The 25484-nt window shown below is 37.2% G+C and overlaps 1 protein-coding gene across 5 annotated transcripts; it reads left to right on the top strand.

Moving 5' to 3' along the window:
- On the top strand, positions 1-23304 carry SLC17A5 (solute carrier family 17 member 5). Of its 5 annotated transcripts, none has more exons than XM_017826920.1 (11): positions 1-143; positions 3216-3412; positions 4815-5048; positions 5554-5641; positions 8377-8463; positions 9694-9812; positions 10698-10856; positions 13280-13412; positions 15382-15529; positions 20222-20312; positions 21613-23304. In XM_017826920.1, the coding sequence occupies exons 1-11, from the start codon at positions 83-85 to the stop codon at positions 21748-21750; spliced, it is 1455 nt and encodes a 484-aa protein (XP_017682409.1). In that variant the 5' UTR covers positions 1-82; the 3' UTR covers positions 21751-23304. The 5 variants fall into 5 exon arrangements, with proteins under 5 accessions (XP_017682409.1, XP_017682427.1, XP_017682435.1 ...); XM_017826938.1 differs by lacking the exon at positions 1-143 and adding an exon at positions 234-405; XM_017826946.1 differs by lacking the exon at positions 1-143 and adding an exon at positions 248-332.
- Positions 23305-25484: the final 2180 nt, after the last annotated feature.

The following is a 25484-nucleotide window of genomic DNA, read 5'->3' as shown; positions in this document are numbered from 1 at the left end:
CCGGGCCGGGCTCCCGGCAGCAGCGGTGGCGCCGGGCGCCCTGGCCCTGGGCGCGCTGCGCGGTCCGAGTAGCAGCAGCGAGATGGAGCCCGAGGAGGGAGAGGACCGCACCCCGCTGCTGAAGGAGTCCCAGCCCGGCACGGGTGAGAGGAGTGGCAGCTGCCCTTGTGTGAGAGCGTCCCGTTGCCATGGAGCCGCGGGCCGAGAGCGCCGCCGTGGGCCCGGGGGTCGGGCCCAGGGGCGTCGGGTCAGACGCGACCCCGCGTCCTGACAGCGGTCGCCGCTCTGTCGGTGGCTGGGGAGGCAGTGCTGTCACACACACCTGCCTTCGGGTTGGTGTCTTTGCAGTGAAGACAAGCGGGAAATTGCAGCCTAAATGCCCGTCTAACTGTTAAAGACTGCGAGGTCGTGGCACAATTTCATTTTAAGGCAGGTTTTGAGTAAGATTAATTGTTTGTTATGAAACCATGGAGAAGAAGGAAGGTGGAAGGAGGCAGGGATGTAGTTGTAGGAGAGGAGGCTCTTTATGGGGTCAGGGCTTGACAGCAGAACTTGCGTGTTTAGTGGTTGTCTGTGCTGGTTTGTTTCCTGGAATGTATAAACGGTAAAAAGATTTTTAGCTTCTTCAGTATGCCGTGCAAAGATGCTCTAATCTACTTAAGCAAATGTATGACTGCGTCAAGGGAAGCTGCTAACAAAATGACTTTATAAAAGTGACAGAAGTAGAGAAATTTGAGTTCAAGTCTTACTAAAGCAATATGTTCCTAAGTTTGCACAATGCATCGGATCCGGTTGGAGGTGGTTCACCTCACCCACAAGGAAAAATACAGCAGACCAGTAACTTCCTTTAACTGCTGTGCAGGTTGCAGCACAGACCTATTTTTTAACTGCAATTTAAAATCTTGTTCGGTTATAGCTACATTATAGCTACAGTACTTTAAAGCATGCCCCTGAAGTCAGAATTAACTATAGACGTAGGACCAAAGACTGCTAGTCAAGGTAAGACCTTGAACGTGATGGTTACCTGCTTTAAACTTTAGGGGAGTTGCATGTCTGTGTCTCTTTGATTGTACCAATCTCCTGAAGAGGTGAGTGACTGAAATATATCTGGAATCTTCTTGAATCTTCTGTTCTATTAACCTGATCTAATATTCTCAGGTATTGCAAATGCGCTTAGTGGAATGACAGGGAAGCAGTAATTTAGTAGCTGTTTGTTTCAGGCTTTCATATCAACATGTTTGTTAGGTTTTTATAATAAACTATTTACAGTTTAAAAAAAAAATCTGACATTACTGACCTTAAGTTCTTACACACCTGTTTTGTGGAGCTTACTGTCCAGACAATCCAGTGAGAATCTTACAGAGGAAGAGTAATGGATTTTCCAGTTAATCCGCATTTCCAAGGATGGTTTACATCGTCACTGTGTTATTCAGCCTTCTGTTATTATTGTCTAACCCCAGCAAGTACAAGAAGTGGAATGATTAAATAGCTTTACCTGTATTCATATTTATTATTATAAATTACATTTTCTACTTAAGGCAAATTGCTTTTTAAACAGCAATAAAGGACAACAAAGCTGCTTGACTAGTTTTTGTGCAGTAAGCACTTCCTGTTCTTGGTGCCTATTGTTTTTAAAGTAAGCAATCAAATCTTGGCTGCTTTTCTTCTTATTTAAAAATCCATGTGCCTTTTTCAAATGCTGCTAGGCAAGATTGCAATACTGCAAGTCTGGAAGGGGTTTTGCATATTTATACAATAGCCTCGTTTATTACTCATTTACTAAATGAACATAGAAATATGACATCCCTGTGTCATTTTAACAACTTGTGTAGCCATAATGAACTTCACATAGAGTTCGTCAGGGTTAGAGACTTCAAAAATGGGAAAGTTCTACTAATTTCATGAATAACAGTCTTGCAGAAAGGCTCTGTTGGTGTCCCCACTGAAAAATAAAATTGCATGGCCTCATTCCTTTTTTCAGGGAAGTTACTGGGAAGGGAAAAGTATCACATTAACTTGACCACATGGCATGCTCTTTGTTTCTTCCTGTGGATTAGAGAATCCAGTCAAGTGACATGCTGCGGTATCAGATGAAGCTTCAGTCAGTCCTGTTGTTCATAGATGTACTTGTTCTATTCATCATTTGAATTCTGAATAGTCAGAGGAAGATGAGATCACTGTAGACTGATGTAATATCTGTAGGTGCTGATCCCCAGCCTTCCTGGAGCTTCAGATGTCCAGCACCGTAGTTTCCTCACAAGAGGGGAAACTCAACCCCCTAACTATTTGTAAATCCGGTAGGTTCTTCAAGTAGCTTCTCAACAGTTTGCCATTTCTGCTCAGTAGGTTTGAGGCATTCCCAGTTCATAAAGAGTAACTGCAGAGCTCTAAACTGTTACAGCTCAACTATGATCTTTGCCAAATGGTGCTGTGTACTACTGTACAAGGAAATCAATAACTGTGTTACAGTGCAAAGTCTGATATCTGTGTTTAAATAGCTGGCACAGTCGACGTAATGTCACAACACAGATTTTAGGCTGAATCTTAAGACTCATTTTCCTTTGTCATCGTTGTATGTGACTGCCAAGAGGGACAACTGAGAAACTGTTCTGTTTTACAGTGCTACCGCAGTATTTGCCATTCCCCTTTCTGGTAGTTTGGTCTGTTTGGAACTGTCAGCAAATGCATATTCCCTTGTAAGCAAACTTATAGAAGGAAGACTTGTCCTAGAAAACAACCCGGAATCACAATGACTGTTCTTTACGACTACTTTAAGAGTATCTGTTTTCTTGAGACATTTTGTGTGTATGACAGGCTTCCCACTAATTTGGGTTGGGGCTTTTTTTAAGTGTGAAGTTCTACTTTGAATAAGTATTGCAGTGTTTTGGAGAGGATGTTTGAAACTGTGTTTCAAAATCCGTTTCCACAGACCACACAGTAGACTTTCACTGCAGCCCATGCTTTTGTGTGGGTAGCTGCCAGTTGTCTAAACCAAGATTACATTTGTTTTGCACATCAGTCCAAAAGTGGACTTTTTAATTTTTTTTTTCCCAACCACACTCAGCCACTTCCCCTATTGAATAAACCCCTTAAGAAAAATTAGCTTGTCTCCTTTCTCTGTTTTTTCCAAGACTGTTAGTAAAAACTTCTTATCAGTTGTTCTTATTTTGTTAGGTTCTGTTAAAACAAACGTTTTTCATTTGCTCTCGTTTCAGTCCCTGCATGCTGCTCAGCTCGCTACAACCTAGCACTCCTGGCCTGTTTTGGGTTCTTCCTCCTGTATGCATTACGTGTGAACCTAAGTGTTGCTCTGGTGGATATGGTAGAACCTAACACAAGCTTAGCAAAGAATGTGACTTCCAATGTGTGTCCAGAGCATTCTTCCACTATAAATGTTCCTCGCAACACAACGGTGAGGTCTCAAACATACTGTCCTCTAATGCAGCATGTAAAAGTGGTTTTGGTGGAAGTCTGTGATAGATAGAATCATACTTAGGTGGCAAGAGAACAGGCTGCTTTTTACTGGATGGCCTTTCCAGTGGTTTTTTTAAAGTTATTCTGAAAATACTATCTTTAAATGACTAGCTAATTTAGGAGCGCTCAGGGTCAGGTTTTTTATGTACCTCCTTCCTGTGCTATTCCTTAAAAATTGGCTAATGTGTCCCTGTAGATCTGTTGTGACTCACTGTTTTATATGCCAGTGATCAACTGTTACTGTTATATCTGCATCAGAGCTCATATCAATGTCCACATTTGCCTGTTCTTCATACAGTCATAATGGCATGAAATTTCATTACAAATTAACATGTAATATTTTTTGTTTCACTTCTTTGATCTCTTTCCCAGATTGTGTTTTTTGTCTTTATGTCATTTATCTCTGACTTTCCTTCCAGTAATTCTTAAAATCACATTTCTTAACCAAATTGTTGGATATAAAAAAAAAGCTTTTAAAAAAACCCTCAACTTTGTGAATTTGGGCTTGTAGAGATCTCATAGCTGAAGTTATTACTGGGCACTCTTACTATCTTCCTACTTTCATTTTTTTTGCTTGTTTAGAGGTCATTTATTATTTATCACAAATTATAACAGTGAACTTTATGGGAAGATTCTGTCTCATTGCTTCTGTGAAATCTGTGCTGCTCATTTAGATGCTTAAAATTTTTTCTTTTGGAAGTGATCCCAAACTTCAGAATCACTTTACTGGGCAGCAGTCCATATCTTCTTGCTGACTTCCTTTATAGCTGCAGGCTCCTTGTTTTGATCCTCTTCATTTTTATTACTTTGTCTGCTAAACTCATCTTCCCTCTGTTGTGCTTATCCCATTATTCCACCTACCCTTGTGAATCCTGTCCTTGACTGCTCTCTTTTTTTATATTAAATTTAAGCACCTTCATGTCCTTGTTTGTTTTTTTTTGTCCATAAATTTTCTGCGGGTAAAGCCATTTTCTAGATCGTGACAGAATGTCCCCACTGCGATACAGAAGTGGGACTTGCACTCAGGCAGACTGCGTAGTCTGTACCTGTCACCTATCCCAAGCTACTTAGAACTCAGAAATTACATTTCATGTTGTGATGATTCTCATGCTTGGTCTAGATATGTCTGTACAGACTGTAAACTACCTGAATTAGCTTTTAACACGACTTTGATTGCAGTATATGTGTGTGTGGAGGAAGGAGACCCTAGGGAATAGGCCACAAAAAATTTGAAACTCCGTTATAAAGGACTAAATGATGGATCAATGTTATATAAAATATGGTCAGAAAAACTGCTATTTTGAACTTACTGCATTTTGTTGGTTTTTGTCTCTTTGTAGGGGGAAAAGTATTCTTGGGATGCTGATACTCAGGGATGGATCCTTGGTTCTTTTTTCTATGGTTATATCATTACTCAGATTCCAGGAGGATATCTTGCAAGCAGAATTGGAGGGAAGCTTTTGCTGGGGTTTGGCATTTTTGGTACCTCTGTATTCACCTTGCTTACTCCCTTAGCTGCAAACTTGGGAGTTGGCTACCTCATAGCTGTCAGAGCCTTGGAAGGACTGGGAGAGGTAATACTTTTTCTCTGTGTAACTTGAAAATGTGCCTGAATAATTTATTAATGACTTTTAGTGACTAGACCCTGTGGGTGTTGGTATGATGGAGTAGTATATGGATTGTTTAATTTTGAGTGGCTTAGTTTTGGGGTTTTTTGAATAACTAAAAAATTTGGACTATATTTTAGCCTAAGCTTTTCAAATAAGAAAAAAAGTTTTGTCTGTAAGGACACTTGGGTCAAAACTAGAGTTATCCCTTCCCATTTTCCTGAAACCAGGACCTCACAACATTATTGTTTGTATTGTTGATGCTTTTCCATTATATACAGAATCAAACGCAGGAGAAATTAATTCTATCTTCTTATTTTCATGCCTTGCACACTTTTTATAAGTAGTTTCTTAATAAACATCAAACTTAATAGATTGCACTGCGGCTTTTTAATGAAATAAGCTTTGAACCATGTAAAGTTGAAGGGAGTTCTAAAATCCTTGCATTTCAACAGACTGAAATGTTTTCTAGGGTGTTACCTTCCCAGCTATGCATTCAATGTGGTCTTCTTGGGCTCCTCCACTGGAACGCAGCAAGCTCCTTAGTATTTCATATGCAGGTGAGAAATTCCCACGCTGATAATGGGATTATACATTTTTATTGCAGTAAGGGGGAGGATTGACTTAAATCAAAGGGATTTATATTGTAAATTTTAATCAGCATTTAATCCAGAAAGCATAATGTTAAATTAAGTTTTGCTTTGCATTGGTTATCGTCATTTACTCATGGCTTTTACAACTCTGAGAAAAGGTATTGATCTGCAACTAAATATAAACTTCAGCCTAACTTTAATTTAAAGTGATGCAAAGAGTTACTGGGAAGCTGATTAATAGAAGATACTGTAAAGAAAAGAGATTTAATATTAGGAACAAAAAAGCAGGGCCAGTCACACGATAGAGGTGTTTGGTTGGTTGTTTTTTGGATTTTTTTTTTAAAGTGTTTTTGGAGGAATGTAGGGAAGAAAATGTCCAAGGTCCCAGGTATTGCTGGAAGAGCTCCTTGTTAAAGTCCAATACTCCCAGACCAGATTCTCTTAGATATTCTATGCCTGGAAGATGTAATGTTTGATATCAAATTTACTAGTTTGAAGATATTTGATGTTATACAGGATTTTTGATTTAGTAGAGTGATACAGAATATAGTGAAAGTACAGTACAAATGTAAGTTAACACTTAGTAAAATATATCAATTGCAATATTTGTTTGAGTTGAAGGCAGCTTTCGAGTCTATTTTCTCTCAGAAATGCTTTTCTTAGTTGTTTAGCTTTTATAGTTTCCCTTATATTTTCCCTTATAGTTTCCCTTATATTCATTTCCCTCATGTTGGTCTGGCTAACTCAGGGAGACAGTCACCCTTTTAAGGAATGAGGTGTGACTCATTTGTCCCATCAGATCCACTCAACTGACATAGCTGCTTATCGAAAACAAAGGCCACACTCTGGTGCCCTTTATGTTGACATAAAATCAGCCTCTTTGCAAGAGAGGTATGGTTGGTCACACCCTGTGCAATTCCCCAAGCTTAATGGTCACATTGCTCTTGCCCATCTCCACTGAGCATTTTTGGATTTTAGGGACTTAGTGGTCAGTCACATTGCTCGAGGCTGTATTTGTGGAGCAGGTGAAACACATAGGTTTTTTAATGTGCTAGTCAAAAGTGATATTATTTCTTTGCAGATGACAAATTTTGCATTCAGTTAATGAAGTAATGGTTTGCTTTGCTCACTCTTGTTAGTATTACTTGTTACAGCTTTTCAACCTCGGGTTCATCAAGAAGACAGGGCTATACCATGTAAATTTCAGCTACGGTTTTTTAAGCAGCTAAGCCAGTCTAGTGACTCACTTGTGACAAGAGGAGTGAAGCCTTAAGCTTTTCTTCCTCACATTTCCTCACTTCCCTCCTAGCCAAGGGTCTAGTTCCTTCCTTTTTGCTATTTCAGGCACTCATGAGACCCTTCAACGAGATACTTTAACACCCCCCCCCCAGTGCAGCAGAAAACTTTTATTTCCTCTCTTTTTTTTTAAATTTCTGTATCTGTTTTCTGCCTTAGTACTTTATTAAATCTGCTTCAAAAGAAGTGAGATCCAGCGCACAAGTTAAGCAGAGGGCACAGAGTTGGGATTGACTTCTATCACGTTTAGCAGTTGGGAGTTTTTAAACTGTCCTTTTGTATTTTGTGAAACTATATGCTAATGTACTAGTGAGAAGAGTCTGTGGCCCTGAACAGCCAACTGTTAGCAGACATGGGTGGATAAGGCATCTTGTGTAAACTTGACAGACTGTTTTCTTTCTGCCCTGTTGGCAGTCACGTGGTCTGTGGTTAATTTAATCGTGATCATGTTGATATTCTGAGAAAACATGGTTGAGGTTATGTGTAGTTATTTTGATTTATATTTTGAATGATGTATGTGATTTTGTTGTTTGTGCTTGAAACTTTCTGCCTCAAATAAAAATTACTGTTTCCATGAAGATAGAATCTAGGTAGCCAGGCTATAGAAATAATCTAATGTTTTCTGATTTGAGATTAGGTTTGGAGAATTGATTATACGACTAACATTAAGAGACAAGATCTACTGTTTGTCACTAGTAGAGCGTCTAAGTATGTAAATAATATGGGTTGGATTTCTGGTTTACATTTGGGAGAGGGAAACACCTACCATCCTTTGCAAAATGTATGTTGCATTATAAGCACAGGAATACCTCTTTCTGGCTTTTGGCTTGTTTCTGAACTGTAATCTGTTCCTCTTTCCCTTCTTCCTTTCCTGATCTTACACCCTGTGGATTTAGGGATCATGGAAGTTGAACCTGCTGGTTATATATGGATGCCTTCTGGCTCTTGTTTCTAGCATTCCTGTTTTTTGTGGAGCTAGTAGGAGATACAAGAAATGTAAATTGATTTTATTAAGTCAAAATATTATACCCCCAAGTTCTTAATTATTCTCTGATCAGCTCTCTCTTGTTTAGCAGCAATACCAGTTGACTAATTTGCATTGGTTTGGATGTATTAAAGCCATCACTTTATTGGAGACAAGTGTACCAAGAATGCTTATCTATTATTGCTCTTTCCCTCTAATTTTGACTGCTTAGGGCTTTGTGGCTCTTGTTTGCTTGGAGCTGCCAAAGCAGCTTATTGTGCCTATGTTTCTTTAAATCAAAGTGTAACCCTCTAGTGGTAGTGACAAATCTTTATGCATGATTTATTACAGAAAAATAAAATACTTATAAAGTGCCACTTATACTTAAGGGGCCCATAGGGGATCTAACTATTTTCCACTTTGTTTTGCTTTCTTCCGGTAGGTGCACAGCTGGGAACTGTTGTCTCTCTGCCACTATCTGGTTTAATTTGCTATTATATGAACTGGGTTTATGTGTTCTACATATTTGGTGAGTTTGTGTTTTGATTTTTCTTAATTATCAAATATACAATGCATATTCTTTTTGAAAAGCATTGTATATTGTTAAACTTATTTTAAGTTTTAGAAGCTTGTTTAGCATGTTGGGTTGCTATTTTATTCCCTCTGGGCAATTAGAGATATTTAAAGCTAAGTAGATTCCAGTGAGTGGCTATATAAGCCTTGGTTCCAATGAGCAAAGCTGTCTATTGTACCAACAAAAGTTGGTACAAGTCAAATGCTCTTAACTCTCCCATCCCTTGGAAACAACAGGCTGAAATTTCTTATCTGAAGTGTGAAATTGAATTAATAGCTTTAATCCCAGGAATAAACTTCTCTGAATGAAAGAACGTGTGAAAAGTTACTGCTACTTAAAATGGAAACCGGGGAAAATCTCTCTCGAGCCGTCACAGGAGCCCTGAAGGAATGCCCAAAATGCAAGGCATAGCACGTTTGCTGTGACTTATGTTCTACGAGAAGCTCAAACAGAAAATAGTTTTTAACAGCATGTTATGGAATGAACTGATGCTTTTTACAAGTCTATTTATATGTCTAAGCCATTTCATATTCTGCATGGGAAAGGAAGAATTGGAATAAAAGACAAGGGGTACACTTTCCTCAACAAAACCACCTCAAATTTTTTATAAATTAAAACTATTCAAATCAAAAAATTGAACAAAATTAAGTAAGTTAAAATGTTACAGTTACAGAAAAGTGCAGTTAATTTGGACTGACTATTGAAAAGTTATCTTTTTTAAATGACAATTCTGGGGTTGGCTTAAGGAAGAAAAGGATGATTGGTACATCAGTTAAACTGTATGTAGTGGTATTCTGTGTATGTGCTCAAAGTATATGAATTTTTATTTCCTTTGGGTGAGCCATATCCTTTGTGTTCCATGTGACTGATAAAAATACAATTATGTATGTGTATGCAACTTTCTTGCTGTATGAAGCACTTCAAGTAGGGGGGGAAAAAAAAAACAGAAGAAAAAAATTCTGCTTAGTCATTTTCACTGTGTATTATCTCTATATGTGGATTGTTAAGCCACTTTGGAGAACTAGTGTTTCTAGGTAGATACAAAAATAATATTCATTAAAATTATATTGGAGTATTGAGAAAACACTGACTAAATCATCTTGAGAGTCGGTGATATCCATTCTCTCGTTCTAATTGCTTATTTTTTTTATTTCTATCTCTTCACCCACCTTTTCCCAAGAATAGGTGCCCTTGGCGTATTATGGTGGTTCTTCTGGATGTGTTTGGTTAGTGATACACCAGAAACTCACAGGAGCATTTCACATGCTGAAAGAGAATATATACTGTCTTCTCTAAAAGATCAGGTACAGCATTTCAGTATAGACTTACTTACTTAAGTCAGAACATAAACCACAAATATTGTCATTAGCATCATGCTCTATTTTATTTATGTTTAGAATAACATTCTTAACCTGAGATGGAAGCAGAATTTTTCAAACAAAAAATATAAAAAAACCAGCACAATTGTATAACTGAGAAACAATCAATAATCAAACAAAGCATTTGCAATAATGTCTTGTGTTACAGACATTGTTGTGGTGCTTTATTTAAAAAGCTTTTTATTTAAAAAAAAGCTCAGATTTATCACTTCATACTACATCCAAACCTGTATGATGCCTTTAACATTTGCAATACAATATTTTGCAACTTTTTTTTAAAATGTGTCATCTCAAGTAAGAAAGAAATTACTGTTTGCAGAAAAAATGCTAATGAGCCAGTTCCTAAAGTGTACATAAGAGTTTATTGCTTTGACTCGGGAAATATATTTACAGACAGTGAAGCTGGCTGAGAGATCAAAATTAATATTTAGGACTGAGTAAGAAAGATTCAGCTAAGTAAACACCTGAGGGGTGACTAAATATTTAATGATTTACAGTAAAAGCAGCAGGCATCAAATTTCAACAGGGAAAGGTGTACTTCTAGAAATTCTGATTATGAAATGTAATAGTAATTGGTTTACTTTGCAGTAGTAAATATCAGTGCAGTAGCATACATTAGTATACCTTCACTGAGAACTGAACACAGTAATTAATTCATTGCTAATAACTTGCATCAACTGAGACTCATTTCGTGCCTCTCAGAATGGATGATCAGCATAGATTCGGGTAGCATCAAAACACTGTATTTAGTAAATGTTCATATCGGTGTCATGATTGCTTTTTCTCTTCTCTTTATCTCCTGCTTGCTAGCTTTCTACACAGAAATCTGTTCCCTGGAGACCTATGCTGAAGTCCCTTCCACTCTGGGCTATCGTTGTGGCACACTTCTCTTATAACTGGACTTTCTATACACTTCTTACACTCTTGCCCACATACATGAAGGAGATCCTGCGATTTGATGCACAGGAGGTGAGATAAATATGAATATAATCACTTTTTTCTGAATTAAAGAAACTAAACAGCAGAGATCTTCCTGCTGTTTAGAATAGAGGAACCCGTTAAAGAACCTTGAAATGTGAATGTATAGCTGGGAAGTTATAACCCCACACAATTAAGCAGATACATCAAAAATGTTGCCTGCCTTATAATGTCCACTTTTTTGACTTATTTGACATTTAGCTTAGTCCTAGCTTTTGAGCTAATTTTTCTGTTTGAAGACACATGTTACAGGTCTTTAACTGTTCTGTTTTGAAACAGTAACTGTAAAAATATTTTTCACTGTTACATGATTTCTGTGATTGCTTCAGATTTTATACCCTTCTCTGAAATACTATGTACTCCTTTGCTCACTCATAAAGGAAAACATTTCCAATTAAAAAAGAAAAGTCAAACAAAGGAAACCATTGGATAAGTGGCATTTTTGAAAGTAGTTTAAGAAGGGGGGGTAGGGGTGAAGAGAAAGGGACAGGGGAAGCTTCATTCTGATTTGGATCACTTTCCAAATTGTCACTTTCTTTCCTAAATGAGCAGCAGAGGTAAAATGTCTTTTCTTACTGAGGTAAAAAGGACAAAACAAAACAACAAAACAAAACAACTTAAGGTCCAGATATAGTGCTTTTCAAGGAAATTTTTAAAAGTAAAATTATTTACCAGGGAAAAATTATGGGGTGGGGGAGGTAGAACATTATTGTTTATAGCAATTACTTGACTGTACTGGTCTGTCTTTAATGGGACAATTTGGGTGATGTTTACCTGGAGAAACTGCTATAGCTCAAGTAAAAAGGTGCTCAGAAATTTCAAGAAGTTTCGCATAGTCTTTTCCTGGTTTAACATGTGAGACTGGTTTAGAGCAAACAGAAAATGCATGCCATGCAAGAAAGAGGTGGTGCCAGCAATCTTGAGAGGAGAAGATGGGGAATCTTGGCATTAGAAAAGAAGGTTGCAGTAAGGCAAGCTGCAAAAATGGCTGGAAAAAACGAAGTGAAGTTGCTGGTTGTGTTCCTTATTATGCCTCTTCAGGGAATACCTGTGAAAGTCATTTGCTACCACAGCTCTCGGTTACATATGTTTTGTAAAATGCAGTTGCATTAAATGGTAACAGGTTCTGCTGTGGTTTCCTATGTCTCTGAGTTACGTTTCTTCTTTTAGGAGTGATTTAGAGTACTGGCTGTTGTGAACATTAAAAAAAAAAAAAGCTCATATAACATACTTGGACTAACTTTTTTGCCACACATTTAGATGGAAAATACATTACAGTTTAAAATATTATATAGTTGCTACTCTATGGTCCATCAGTTTCCTTCCTAAAATAAAGAAATTGGTTAAAAATAATTCTATGTCTTTGAATAGTGCTTAAAAAAAGTAGTTTTTTAATTTCTGAGATTATCTTCTCTTTTGAAAAATTTTATTTACTGTTTTTGAAAGCTGAGCATTGAAACCCAACAGGCATCATGTGTGAATGCTGATAAAGTGGGCTTCATCTGGGAATGTATTTCTGATCTCATTTCAAATTAAAATTCCTGGGGGATCTTTCATTTCTTGACAAATATACATCTCATCCTAGTGTACAAAGGTTATAGTATTTCTATTCAAATACTTCTTTTTAATCACAGATTAGGTCAAATTATAGCTCTGTCGTCAGTAATTATCAATAATTGTATGGAAAGGCTGTAAGCATATGCAGCTTAGTAGTATCTTCTGTTTCCCTTCATCAGAAAAACATCCAGAATCAGGCAGAAGTCTCTAAACAGTACTTGTTTAAAGTAATGGGAATTAACTGGTGACTTCAGTGTAAGTAATGTCAGGTCATGAATAATAGCTCTGCTTTGGGGTCATGGGATGTCCAGCCTAGATCTGATTGAAAGTGCTAGTTCTGTGTATTGTCTCTGCTTACAGCCAGCATCAGATGTTTCAGCAGATAGATACGGAATAATGTAGTGTGGAAGACTTATAGTAGTACAAAACCCAGAGATTCTGTAAAGCTTTCAAAATTCCAAATAATATTTCCAGCTTCCACTTACTTTAGTAACTCGCTTGATATTGGTGTTTCTGGAAACTTCATGATCAGGTTAATGTCCACAGGATACCTTCAGTTGTAGTTTTCTTTTTCCTGAACCCTATTGCTGATTTAAACCTTTGAGGTTTTTGTCTGTCTGCATTGGTAGTTGTGGATTACGTCATGCAATGGAGAGTTTGAACATTGGTAACTTTAATGTGCTTTGCTTTTTCTTTCCATAGGTTTCTCTCTTCTATGATACCAACAACAATTATGTGGATGGGTGGTTTTGACATCTCTGGTTCAGTCTCAGTTAATGTTGTACCACAAGGGATTTTTCAGCATATTGATTTGTCATTTCTGTGTTTAAACAGTCTTTTTTTAATCTCCTTAACAGAATGGATTTTTGTCTGCCCTACCTTATTTTGGCTGCTGGTTGTGTATAATTCTGTCTGGGCAAATTGCTGACTATTTACGGGAAAAACAGAACTTCTCCACTGTTTGTGTTCGCAAATGTTTTACCCTAATAGGTAGGTGCAACTGTCATCACTTGGAACGTATAATAAGAATAACAACCTAGGGAAAATACAGGGCTTGGGAGAGTAGTCTGACATTCTGCTGTGAGATGAGGCAGCATTGTGCATGGCTTGAGAGAGGCAGCTTTATTTGTACATTAATGTGTCAAGAGCAAATCCTGTCTTTTTCCATGAAATGTAGGTCTCTTGGATAAGAGAACGATAAGAGATTTCCAAAAGCTTTGTTTAGGTCAAGATACATCATTACTCCAAGCAAACCGATGAAATAAATGGTGAGGTAAAGTCACCATGAAAGGGGAGATAATTGCTTGACAGAATCAAACCTTGTTATCAAATAAGGTTTATCAGACTAACCCAGGATATTGTTCTGCATGAGCCCATTCACAACTCTGTGCTGTTCAGTGTTTTGTATATCTGAGACTGAAGTAACTGAATAGGAATACACTTGCAAAATTTACAGTTGCTACCAGAGTAAGAAGACCAAATAGAATCCAAAATGGTCTTGGCTAATTTGAAGGAGAAATGATCTGAAATCACCAACAGATCTGCAAGGTCGGGTTTTTAATGAACGCAGGTAAATGGCTGTATTTAGGAAAGAGAAGTTGATTGCTGAATAAAAGAGAGGGCAGGAGAAAGAAATTTTTTTAAAAAAAGAGAGGTTAGGCACAGGATCCACTCAGGTTGCAGCCTGTTTGATGTATGGCCATCCTTGCTGCTTCTCAATTCAGCTGATTCAATTGCTTTCTTTAAAGCAGCTCTTATAGTAAACTCTCAGGCATTTTGTTTATTTGTTTGTTTTAAGCCTACACCATTTGGTTGATTCAGTTTACTACAGGGCCTCACACCTCACACCCATGTATGTATAACTCAAGAGGAAACATGTTGTTGTGTTAGGAAAAGCAGGACTTAGGTTGTCTTCATCAACAAAAGCATGTACTTGGAGCTGTTTACAGAGGTCACAATGGGGGCATGTAAATGGGCTCTGGTACTGGGAAATGGGTACCAAAGTTGCTGCAGACAGAAAGCAACATGTGTTAGCTCATGGTGGCTGAGAAACTATTTCCAGTATCCAATGTAGTATCTCTCAAGCTAGCTTGGGGTCTCTACATTGTGCAGAAGGCTCTGGCATAGATATACCAGGTGTTCAGATTTTGTAAACATGAAATAAAGCTAATTATAGAATGTGCCTGCAGGAGAAATATGTGCATATATACATATATGTATTTGTATGAACTCTTCAAGCTCAACTTTATTATGAACTGAAGAAGTCAGTGTTTGCTCCTGAAACTTGGAGAGTTAAATGCGGGTAATTTCTTCACTGTGCACTGTTAACCTACCAGTGTCAGTGTAGCTTCAGTTTATTTATAACAATAAATAAAACTAATTTGTGAAGTAATTTTCAGTATCTGTTGATTTTTGTTAATTTTTTTATGTAGTTCAAGTTTGTTCCTTCCAGCTAGAGTGGAATTTTTCTTATCTGTCTTCTGTTTCCTGAGACAGCAATAGGTTTGCAACCCATCTGCTCTTCCTTTTTATAAGGACATGTAGTGATAGGACAAGGGGAAATGGCTTTAAACTGAAAGAGAGTAGATTTGGATTAGATATTAGGAAGAAATTCTTTACTGTGAGAATGATGAGGCGCTGAAACAGGTTGCCCAGAGAAGTTGTGGCTGCCCCATCCTGGAAGTGTTCAAGGCCAGGCTGGATGGGGCTTTGAGCAACCGGTCTAGTAGAAGGTGTCCCTGCCCATGGCTGGGGGGTTGGAACTTGATGGTCTTTAAGGTTTCTTCCAACCCAAACCATTTATGATCCTTTACTGTCCCATTGTAACATGTGCGGTGCAGAGCCATGTTCTGTACGCCAGGGGGCAGTGGAAGTTGTATGGAAAATGTACGCACAGTTTGGAGCCTTCAAGTGTCTCTTGTGGTAAAAGTCCATTGATTGGAAGGTTTCTGTCTTACAGGAATGATAGGACCTGCGTTGTTCTTAGTAGCAGCTGGATTCATAGGCTGCAACTATGCACTGGCTGTTGCGTTTGTGACGATATCGACAACACTAGGAGGATTTTGTACATCTGGCTACAGCATCAACCACCTGGACATAGCACCTTCGTAAGTATTGCTGAAGATCGTGAGTATTACTGAAGCTATTGGTAGTGCATGTGAAACATTTATGACCCTCTCCTTTTTTTCTCTTTTTTTTTTTTTTAATGCATTGCTGGGGTGCCTTGGAAATGTAACTATGGACCATGTGCTATACAGACCTGGAGTGTCAAAACTGACAATTACTGGGGTTTACAGTATTAAGCACTGTATTTGCAAAAAGTGCAACTTTGGCAGAGGATATAATATAAACAACAGTTTAGAATCATTCCAGTTTTAATCCTGCGGTAATAAATTATATAATTCCTGGAATTATACTTGCTAGATTTTTTTCTTATTTGATTCATGATCTTAATATGCACAGTGTTTTTTGAACGGCAGAATAGTTAAGTGTTTTGTTCCTTTAAACTTTTCCATCAGAGCTATAAATCTTTAGCATGAACATTACCATATTTAAGCACTGTGATACAGGTATATTATTTGCATTTGGAAAACATTCTATACACTGGAATCAAATCTTGTTATTAGTAAGTGACCTGTCGTCAGTAGGTGACAAATCAGGTACATGCAATTGCTCTGAAATGACTAATTTTTAAGAATGGAAAGTTAAGACTTCAGGCTGTAATATCTCCATTGTGTTACAAATTCAGAATCTGACAGATCCATCAGTTTCCCAAAGACTATGGATGCATGTATATTCTTTTGAAAGTGCACATAAGCATTCTTTTCACTGGCAAAAGTCAAGTATTTTGCTTTGTCTTTCATTTACCTATTTGTGGTAGCACTTAGATATGAACAGGGTCAAATGACTTGCTGTCCAAAGAAGACTGTGTTTCTGTATTAATGTGCAAAATGAAAAGACTTCAAGTGCAACTGAAGAAAGAAAAAGCATTTTATAAAAATGTTACTTATAAAAAGTTCTGAAGATGTAGACAACTTATAAGGGAGACCTCAGGTCCTAATTGAAGGTGGTGTCCAGGCTTTGGCAATCAAAAAGATGGTGGTCATGTCCACAATGATGGACAAGTTTTGACTTAACAAATGGCTGTGAAATAGTGGGATCCCAATTAATCTTGACAGGTGAGATTAGGTAGCAAGCAAGAGGGGAGGTGTCAGTGGCCAGCTATAAACAGCTTGTACTATGAATAAAATTTGAAAGTAAGAATAGCTTCTGTGATGCACTTTGTTTTAAATCACATAGAATTACAAATTTAGAAGATGCAGTTAAAGCAGTGCATCTGGGGTGTTACGGAGCCATTAGACAACTTTCAAGTTTCAAGCTTAGTTTTGCAGAACCACAACAGTTAATTTCCAAAAAAATATATTAAATGGTGCTTGTTAAGTGAGTTAACATTTATCCTATGCACAGAATGCAACAGAGCTGTGACAGGAAAAAGGAAATCATGCAACCGTAGTGTGTGCCTCTGTGAGGCATACACACAAGGAACTTCTGTATGCAGGTGATGGCTGAGGTTTCTCAAACTAGGATGTTGTGTATGTTTTCTAATTTGAGATACTTCACTTTGCATTTCAAATGTGTTTGTTTCAAGAGTCAATTTGTATATGACAGCATACGGAGTATTTTAGGTGTTGAAAAAAGACACAAGAAGAAAATGATGTTACACAATGCCAATGCATGTCAGCAGGCATAGTTAGGTTCCCCATGTGAACTGCTGCTGATCCCACTGACCAAATCTTGCTCTGTTTCTCCTGCCCTTGATAAAGTCCTGCTTCTATTCCCTTTGCATTTACACTAAACAAGTTCTTCTGGGTCTTCTTCCCTCTCAGATAGGCAGAAGGGAGCATATTGATTATGGGTGCAAAACTACTTGCTGGTAGTTCAGGGACTTTGGCCTGGCATTGCCTCTAGAGGTAAATGGCTGCATATGTGGGAAAACTTTCTCTAATGGCTGTTTTATTGGGTGGGTGCTGTTTTATTGAAATCAGTGATTTTCTATTCAGCACATGCATGTTTTAATTCAGGGTAAATCTGTCTAAATGGGGACTGAGAAGGAAAAAAGCATGTCCTTGTAACAAAGGTCATATTAAAAAAACTTCTTCAAATACAGAAATGCAAAAAACCATCTAAGATGAGAAGAAAAAGAAGACTGTGTTTCCTCCTCCCCCCCCTTACTTAACTTTTTGCAACTGTCTGAATTTTGTTGGATGAAATGGTCAAGGCAGACATCCACAATTTCAAGGAAATGCTTGACATAATTGTAGAAAGCTAAAAATGGAGTTTGCATAAAATTGTGAAGAAAACTCTGTTAAGAGTTTACTTGGAACTCAATATTTATTTTTCTTAATTTGTTTTTTTTTATCTTTAGAAAGATATTAGAATAACCCAAAGTGATTCAAAGCAGTCTCAATATGCACATAAATGTCCATTCTAATTGGTTAAAAGTATGCTGGCTAGAATAGCAAAGCGTCTCTTTTTGCTACTAAAACTTGCATTATATCAAAGAAATCATTATTATATTCACAGGAAAGAAGTGAATGAAAATACTGATACTCCAGTAAAAACAATATCTGCTATGTGTTCTTGGTTTCTAACATATATTTATTATGCTATCAGTGTATTGAACTGGGGGAAGAGCTGGGGATAGGAGGGAGACAAGATTGTTCTTGTGAGGAAAATGTATTCTATTTTAGCTCTTTAAGTCTACATCAGTACCTTTCCATTATTACAAATTTTAGTATTGCTGTTACCATGAGCTCCTGTAATATTCATGTGGCTCAGCTACACACTAAACATATATCTGTTTTTTTTTACTCTTGATTTTACTACTTGATGCTCTGCAAGTTGATTTGTATTTGGGTATTCCACTATGCCATTAGAACCTGACCAACAGCTTACTGTTGGTCTTGCTCTACAGATATGTCACTTTTTGCTTTTTCCCTTTTCACATGGGAGTCTCGACTGTGCTGAGGGAGTGGCATTGCAGTTATCTGCATCAAACAGCAAGCATTATCAAGAATGCAACTTATGTCAGAAACACTGGGCATAAACAGAGGCATTTAGCCAACAATTGGTTGCCAAAGATCTTTGGCTACCAGGGAAACTCTTAACTATGTTTAGTTTTGAAAGTATGCGTTAGCAGCATTGTAGTACTTAAGCATGTTGAAGACAGTACATTTGGTTCTACTTAAAGTCTTTCAAAGTAGTTTTGCTACATATGCTTATTTTCCTAAGGGAAACTGTTACACTTGAACATTCAGCTTCATAAAGGCCTATTAATTCTAAAACACATTCCAAGATAAGAAGACTACATGCTACGTTTATAAGAAATAAAGATGGTTTTAACTAAAGCATTGGATCTCAGTCTAAAATACATTGCCATGCTCTAAACCAATATGTAGTATTGACTTTCAAGCAAAAAATCAACTAGTAAACTAGATAATTGATTCCTTTTCAGAGGAAAAAAACATGTTTCTCTAATATCATTGGAATGAATACACATATTGCAGCCTTTTGTAACAATGATGTATGGTTGAATTCCCATTTTGTTAAATAAAATTTGAAAACTATACATTTCTCTTTAGAGATTAAATAATTTTTCTGTTACGTTAAAGGTGGTAAAGGACATAATTTACTCTGCTAAACAGCCTAAGATAATCACCGGGAGATGACTCCTTTCTCCTGTGGTGAATTGCAGTTGTTAGTATCCTCTATGATTCTTCAGCCAGTAAATCCACCTTGGCAATCTGAACCACAGGGGGCTGTGCTCTGGTGGCTGGAAGGTCAAACTCTGCTGTAGAATGTCTGGCTTTTAAATCTTTTCAGTCTCCTTCACAAGTGTGCACTTGCGGTACAGTTTCAAACTCTTGGTATTGCAACATGCCTGCGAGGGAGATCTTTAATCACTTAGAGATAAGGTGCTGGGACTCAGATATTAAGCAAGTTACCAGGTTTTCCCAGCAAGTTTTTATGGCCTCTGGTGCATAGGCATACATTTGTGTGTGATAGAGCAGCACGTTCATGGAACAGGAAGCCTCAGAATGGAGCTGCAGGAACAGCAACCAGCAGAACTTGTTTAGTCGGACCCACTTCCCATTGGCCTTGACTCACAGAAAGCTGAAGGGAAGGACTACCACAGCACTCTGAACTCCTGTCTTTGGAATATACACTCTGTAGTGTAAGTGGAGATACCCAGCCACACTGATTGCCTTTTTGGCAGACAAGGTTTTAGCAATGAAACCTGAACCAACTCCTATTGTTGCCGAACAGCACTCTGTCATACTCCTTGTTGTCTTTCTACTTCAAGGCATGCAATGTGTCTTCTCTAACTGCTCCAATGGCTCTATTCCAGACAGTTTTGCTGTGACTTAACAAAGGGAATGTGGGTTTGGATTATGGATCTTGAGCAAAACCATGAGCAATTTTAAGTTAAATTCCATAAGTAGCCTCTGGAAAATAGAGACATATAGAATCATTTAGGTAGAAAAGGACCCTTAAGATCATCAAGCCCAACCATTAACCTAACACTGCCAAGTCCACCACTAAACCATGTCCCTAAAAATTTACGTACCAAATGTCACTGAGTTATTACTAGAATAAAAGCAAATAACTCCTACTGGAATATTTGTTTTAATTTGTATGTGTGATCAAGATAAGGCCTATGTGATCAGCTTAGACAAAATCATTTCCATGATTGATAAGCAGGACAAGTTAATAAGCAGCACTAACAACTTCTCTTGCAGGTATGCTGGAATTCTCCTTGGCATCACAAATTCTTTTGCTACTATTCCAGGAATGGTGGGGCCAGTTATTGCCAAAAACCTCACTCATAATGTAAGTCTGTTTGCTATTTTTTTCAGTTGTTATATTTTTGTCTCAATTGAATGGAAAGTCTGTCTTCTCACGTTTGCAGTCATTAAATGAAACCTGGGTTACACATGTAAGTCATATTATTTTGTTGCTGTGAATTACTTAATTCCTAGCCTTTTTTGTTCTCATTCTGATCAGGAAAATATAGGTAAAGTGAAAGACCTGTGTAGGACTTTAAAATTTTATGACTCACCCTTTATATTCTCTAGGAATAAAATTAATATGTTTTGATCACAGTAGAGCTCTGATAAAATGCCAACTAGATGAGACAGTTGTGGCATTGTTTTATCAAACTAGGACAAGTTCATGCTTGGTTTTTTTTTTATTAGGTTCTCACATGAGCTGCTGAGTTATAATGTCAGCATTTTTCAGATAAGTGAGAAACTAGATTCTAGTGTTAGATTTGACTTCCCAGATGGTTTAGTCAAAGAATGATTTGTGTAGACAAAGGGAGTTAGGAGTTTTTGATTACTATTTTTTAATGAACTGTATGGATTAGTCTAAAATCTTTTTAAGAAAGGGAGATGGGAGGACTAAGTTTATTGATACAGTTGAATTTTTGGAGTTGGAGATAATTTTAAGGATTTCCTAAAAAATAATTGGAAAATATTCATTAATACATAATTCCAATAAAATTAGTTCTTCCAGACATCTTAAATAGTGTTTGGGGGTATTTTTGTTTGTTTTAGTTTCCCCCCCCCCATATTAATGCACTCTTCTGGTATTCTGTTTTTGTAGTAGGATCATTTACAGGTTTGTAACAGTAGTCATCTGGAACTTTTCTTAAGTACCACAGAGTACCATAGAGGATTTCATCTTGAAATCTGAGTTAAGGTGGCTACCTTGTTTGGACTAAAAAGCTTATGATTCTGGAATTGTAGTCATTAAGAATAGCTTACTGGATAGTGCAGGGAACTTCAGCTCTTGGATCACAGGACCTGAAAGCAAGGTAGTGTTTCCCCATACAGTAACATTCTCTGAGTTCACGTTGGTGGTTCTGCATCTCAGATAATAAACTGATCCAGAGAGTGTAATGCAATTCTGATAGGACTATTTGTGTAAGCTGTATTATTAAACTGAAGTTGACTATATTGATAATTTCATCCATTATGTTTATAATGCTTTTATGTTGCTATGAAATCATGCTGAATGGCATTTACATTTAAATAGGCAAGACATGTAGCATCGATTTTAAAATTACTTTTTCTTGAGTGTGGAGCTGCAAATTGACTGCATCTTTTTTTTTCCTTACCCCATTTGACAGAATACTGTGGGAGAATGGCAGACGGTTTTCTATATTGCTGCCTCTATTAATCTATTTGGAGCAATTTTCTTTGCATTATTTGCAAGTGGAGAAGTTCAGGACTGGGCAGTCAGTGGATATCGCTTGCATAGAAACTGAAGACGTTGAAATACCAAAGCTGTGCTGAATCCCAGTGTGCTTAAAATTCTGTGACCGGAAAAGTGCCTTCCCTACTGATGCCTAGGAGTCTTCAGAGCTATTAAGTTACACTATTTTATGTGTGCATCTTTTGTATTGAAAATAATTTGACATCCTATGTGTGCTATTTCCTAACAAGAAACTGCTTGGATTAAATATAAAAGTTTTTTGCTGGGACATCATATCAAACACATGAACAGAGACCTTTTAAATCAGTGTGCTAGGCTCCAATACTTTCTAGTTTTTAATTAATATTTTCTGAATTAATGTGTAGGCAGATGTTTATTGATACTGAAATGAGAGGAAAATGTAAAATGATTATGTAGCACTGTAAGGAGGAATGGCATGCAAAGAATTGTACCAAAAAAATGTGTTTCGATTTCCATTATGAGATTAATAGTTTTTTGCTATTTAAAAGTGTAGAAGATCTCTAGTTTTCTACAATCTTTTTTAAGGCTTTTATTTTGTCAGTGTTTTGATGATGGCTAAGAAATGTACACAGGATTTACTTCTATTTTACTCACAAGTTTTGAATACATAAACATTCCCTGTTTAATGAATACAGCTTCACAACTAATACACAGCAGTGAGGAAGTAAATGTACCATTTGGACTGACAGAATAAGCTATGTGTCCTCTGTAGTACAGCTTTTTTTTAAATAGGCCTTATTTTCATTCATCTCTGCAAAGAGGTAGCAGTCCAGCTCTGTGGTTTAAATCTAGTACAAGAGTGAACTAGAAATAGAATATCGGCATGTTTACCTTAAAATAACTTTGTTTGGCAATTCATTTTTTGTCTCTTTAAATCGATGCAGTGGAATTCTTTCCTCTTGCATGTAGATATGTTAATCAGCTCATCAGTGTAAAAGAAATATAAGGCCAGCAAATAATGAGGAAAATCAGTTCTCTTCTCTAGCAGCCTTGTTTGTTAGTCTGATAAAGCTAGAGTAAAACAGAACTAGTGCAATAACCTGGTGCTGTTAGTCTCCTACCAAGACAGAATTTGACACTCAAGAGCATTCTTTGCACAACACACAGTTAAATGCCTCACAGCAGGATTAAATGAAGTGTATGAAAGCAGTGGCCTTGTTAAGAACAAACAGCTGAATAATCTTGTAGCCACAAAGCAAAGGAAAATTCCTGTGCCAAAGATTCCTGGATTGGAGCAATTAGGTAAAAAAGAAACATCACTGGGTTCTGGGTTTTTCATTTACGACCAATCCAAAAGAAAAGCCCAGTACTAAAGCTGCTCCAGTGGAGCCTACCGTCCTTCATTTCTAGGAAATGGCATCTGCCTCTTCTTTTTAGCTTTAAGAGCCATTTTGTTTTGGCCATCCTTGAAGTGTCATGTTCTCTGATGGTGGATTTAAACTGTGTTTAAATCTCTTCTTGTGTCTGCAGCAGTTCCACAATAAACACTGTGAGTTCAGATTAAATTAGTACTTATTCAGTGGGAATATGTTAAAGCTATATTGTGTCTTCAGTGTTTCCACAATAAACGGATTGAATATTTACATGTGCATCTGTTGTTGAAAATTACTATCTCTCTGAAGTTCAAACACCATTTTGAAAGTATGCTGAACAAGGTTAGTGACTGGATTAAGGAATGGTTAATATTTTCCTGGAAAATTACCTTCTTCAGAAGTATTTTGGCTAGCTTTACAGGTAAGTACTGTCTTCCACCTGACACTATATTAAAAGGGATAATTTCACTTCATGTTTACAGAATTTTCTACTCTTTCAGTAGCTTGGGTTAAAAAGAAGGGAGACAAAAGTTAAAAAAAAAAGTTATATGGATTAAATTAATTTATGCCTTTGCTTTTCTAGGGTTCATGAGCAGGACAACATAGGGACAGGGTTGCAATTTCACCTGTTCTGAAGCTGGAAACTTCAGCTTCCTGTGTTTCTAGTCTTTTTCATTGAAAACAGCTCAGTTGAATATCCAGAATTTTTTTTAAAAAGATACTTAAAGGAGTAGAAGCAATAGAAATGAATGTAGGCATTCTCTGTATCAATAAAAAGAGCCTGAACTGGATTTAGTTAAAACGGAGTCAATTTTAGGCATATCAGCAATTGAGCAGTCCAGAAACTTTTGACCAGCATACTAGATTTTATTTTCCCTTCACCTGATGCACCATTATTACTCATTTTGTAAACTCTGTAACTTTTAAGTCAGCTTGGAAAGTAGGACTTAAAAAATTGCTATAAATCCTTATATTATTTCTAGACAACAGGCTACAGTTAAGTTAGCTATTTCAAATTTTATTTTTAAAACTATCAAAATACGGGATGGGATTCTTCAATTCAGTGAGGCTTTTAACACATAACAAACATGGAAACCTAAAAAAAAAATTAAGTTTTACCTTCCTTGTGCTGCAAAAAGGAAAACCTATTAGAAAAAGCTGTCAAAATATTTTCTGCTAACCATTATACTGTTTCTATTGCATTACTATGTTCCTGTTTGCACAGTTCTCTCAGTCAGTTTCATCTGTTCAAAGGCATTTCTCATATTCTGTATTTTAAGAAGTAATGAGGGTTTTTTGAGTACCTCTTGTCTCAGTTCACCTGTGCTACACAGGTTCTTGAGATAAATTGGGAAGGTTTATTGTGGTGACTCTTTTCCTGAAACAATCCTGTGATTGTTATTTTTGCTGCCTTTCCTTAACAGGCACACCAGAGTAAGAAATTGTGCTCTCCATTCCATGAAGAACCCTCTAATTAGGATGTCCACCTGGAATGAGGGAAGTAAGTTCAAAAACACATTTCACCCACTTCCGAGCAGGAGTTGAACAACTGCTTTGGGAACATGTCTTAGTGTTGCCAGGTGTTTTTAAGTGCTTTCTCCTCAATGTCTCCTTCTGATACAGCAAAATTCTATCAACACTAGTAACAGAGATGGAATGTCTTCTCAGAATATTCTACAGCATGTGACGTGGGTATGGCCTGAGATCTGAACCGTGGTCTTTTACACCTTCATCACGCTTTCCAAAAGAGGACTGGCCACAAAGTAATGGGTGTGTTTTTCAATTCACTAGTTCTAAGGGTACCACTTATCAGTTGTGCACCTTAAAGAAGTTTGAAATATGTGACACCAACAAATATGACTTATGTAGGTTTTTTCCATGCTAAACTAGTGAAAGTTTATATAACTCTTCATAATGTTATAGGCGTCTGTGCATTGGGCTTCCCCATCCACATGTTCCTCTGTAACTGGTAACAACTGTATTTGCTGTGTGAAAGGGTCACCTTAGTTAATTTCCCAGAAGTTGAATTGGTCCTGTGATGTATCTTTTTCCTGGCTCCGCCTCTCAATCACTTGTTTACTTATATGCCAATTTCTCCTCTTTCACTGCCTGGGAATGTTTGTTTCCATGACAAATGAACTAACCTTTGAGTTTAACAGGTCTTCTGATATTTTTAGCATTTGTCAGGAAGGAAAACTGAGGGTGAGGAAGCCTACACATTATACAGAAAAGTAAGACAGTTTGTATGGAAAAGTAGTATCTTCTGTTAGATCACCTAGAACATCAGAGAAAAAGAGACATGCTTTTAAACTTTAAGCTTCCTCTTTTACATTTTGCCCTCAACCATCACAACTAAGACACTGCTATTGTGTTTTGTAAGCTGTTACAGTGAGTAGCATCTTAAGAGGGTCTCCCATTTCTCCTCTATCTCAAAAATGTCTACTGTTAAATC

The sequence above is a fragment of the Lepidothrix coronata genome, unplaced genomic scaffold (genome assembly GCF_001604755.1).
Source record: "Lepidothrix coronata isolate B3197 unplaced genomic scaffold, Lepidothrix_coronata-1.0 Scaffold4, whole genome shotgun sequence".
NCBI lineage: Eukaryota > Metazoa > Chordata > Aves > Passeriformes > Pipridae > Lepidothrix > Lepidothrix coronata.
This window is presented reverse-complemented; position numbering and strand designations above follow the sequence as displayed.

What these genes read in the sequence shown, in the direction of transcription:
- SLC17A5 (XM_017826915.1), top strand. Translation starts at nt 2,234, where the DNA reads ATGTCCAGCACCGTAGTTTCCTCACAAGAGGGGAAACTCAACCCCCTA. An exon ending in CCTTAGTATTTCATATGCAG is followed by an intron (nt 5,642 to 8,376) that starts GTGAGAAATTCC and finishes TTCTTCCGGTAG; the next exon opens with GTGCACAGCTGGGAACTGTT. An exon ending in CCAAAAACCTCACTCATAAT is followed by an intron (nt 20,313 to 21,612) that starts GTAAGTCTGTTT and finishes CCCATTTGACAG; the next exon opens with AATACTGTGGGAGAATGGCA.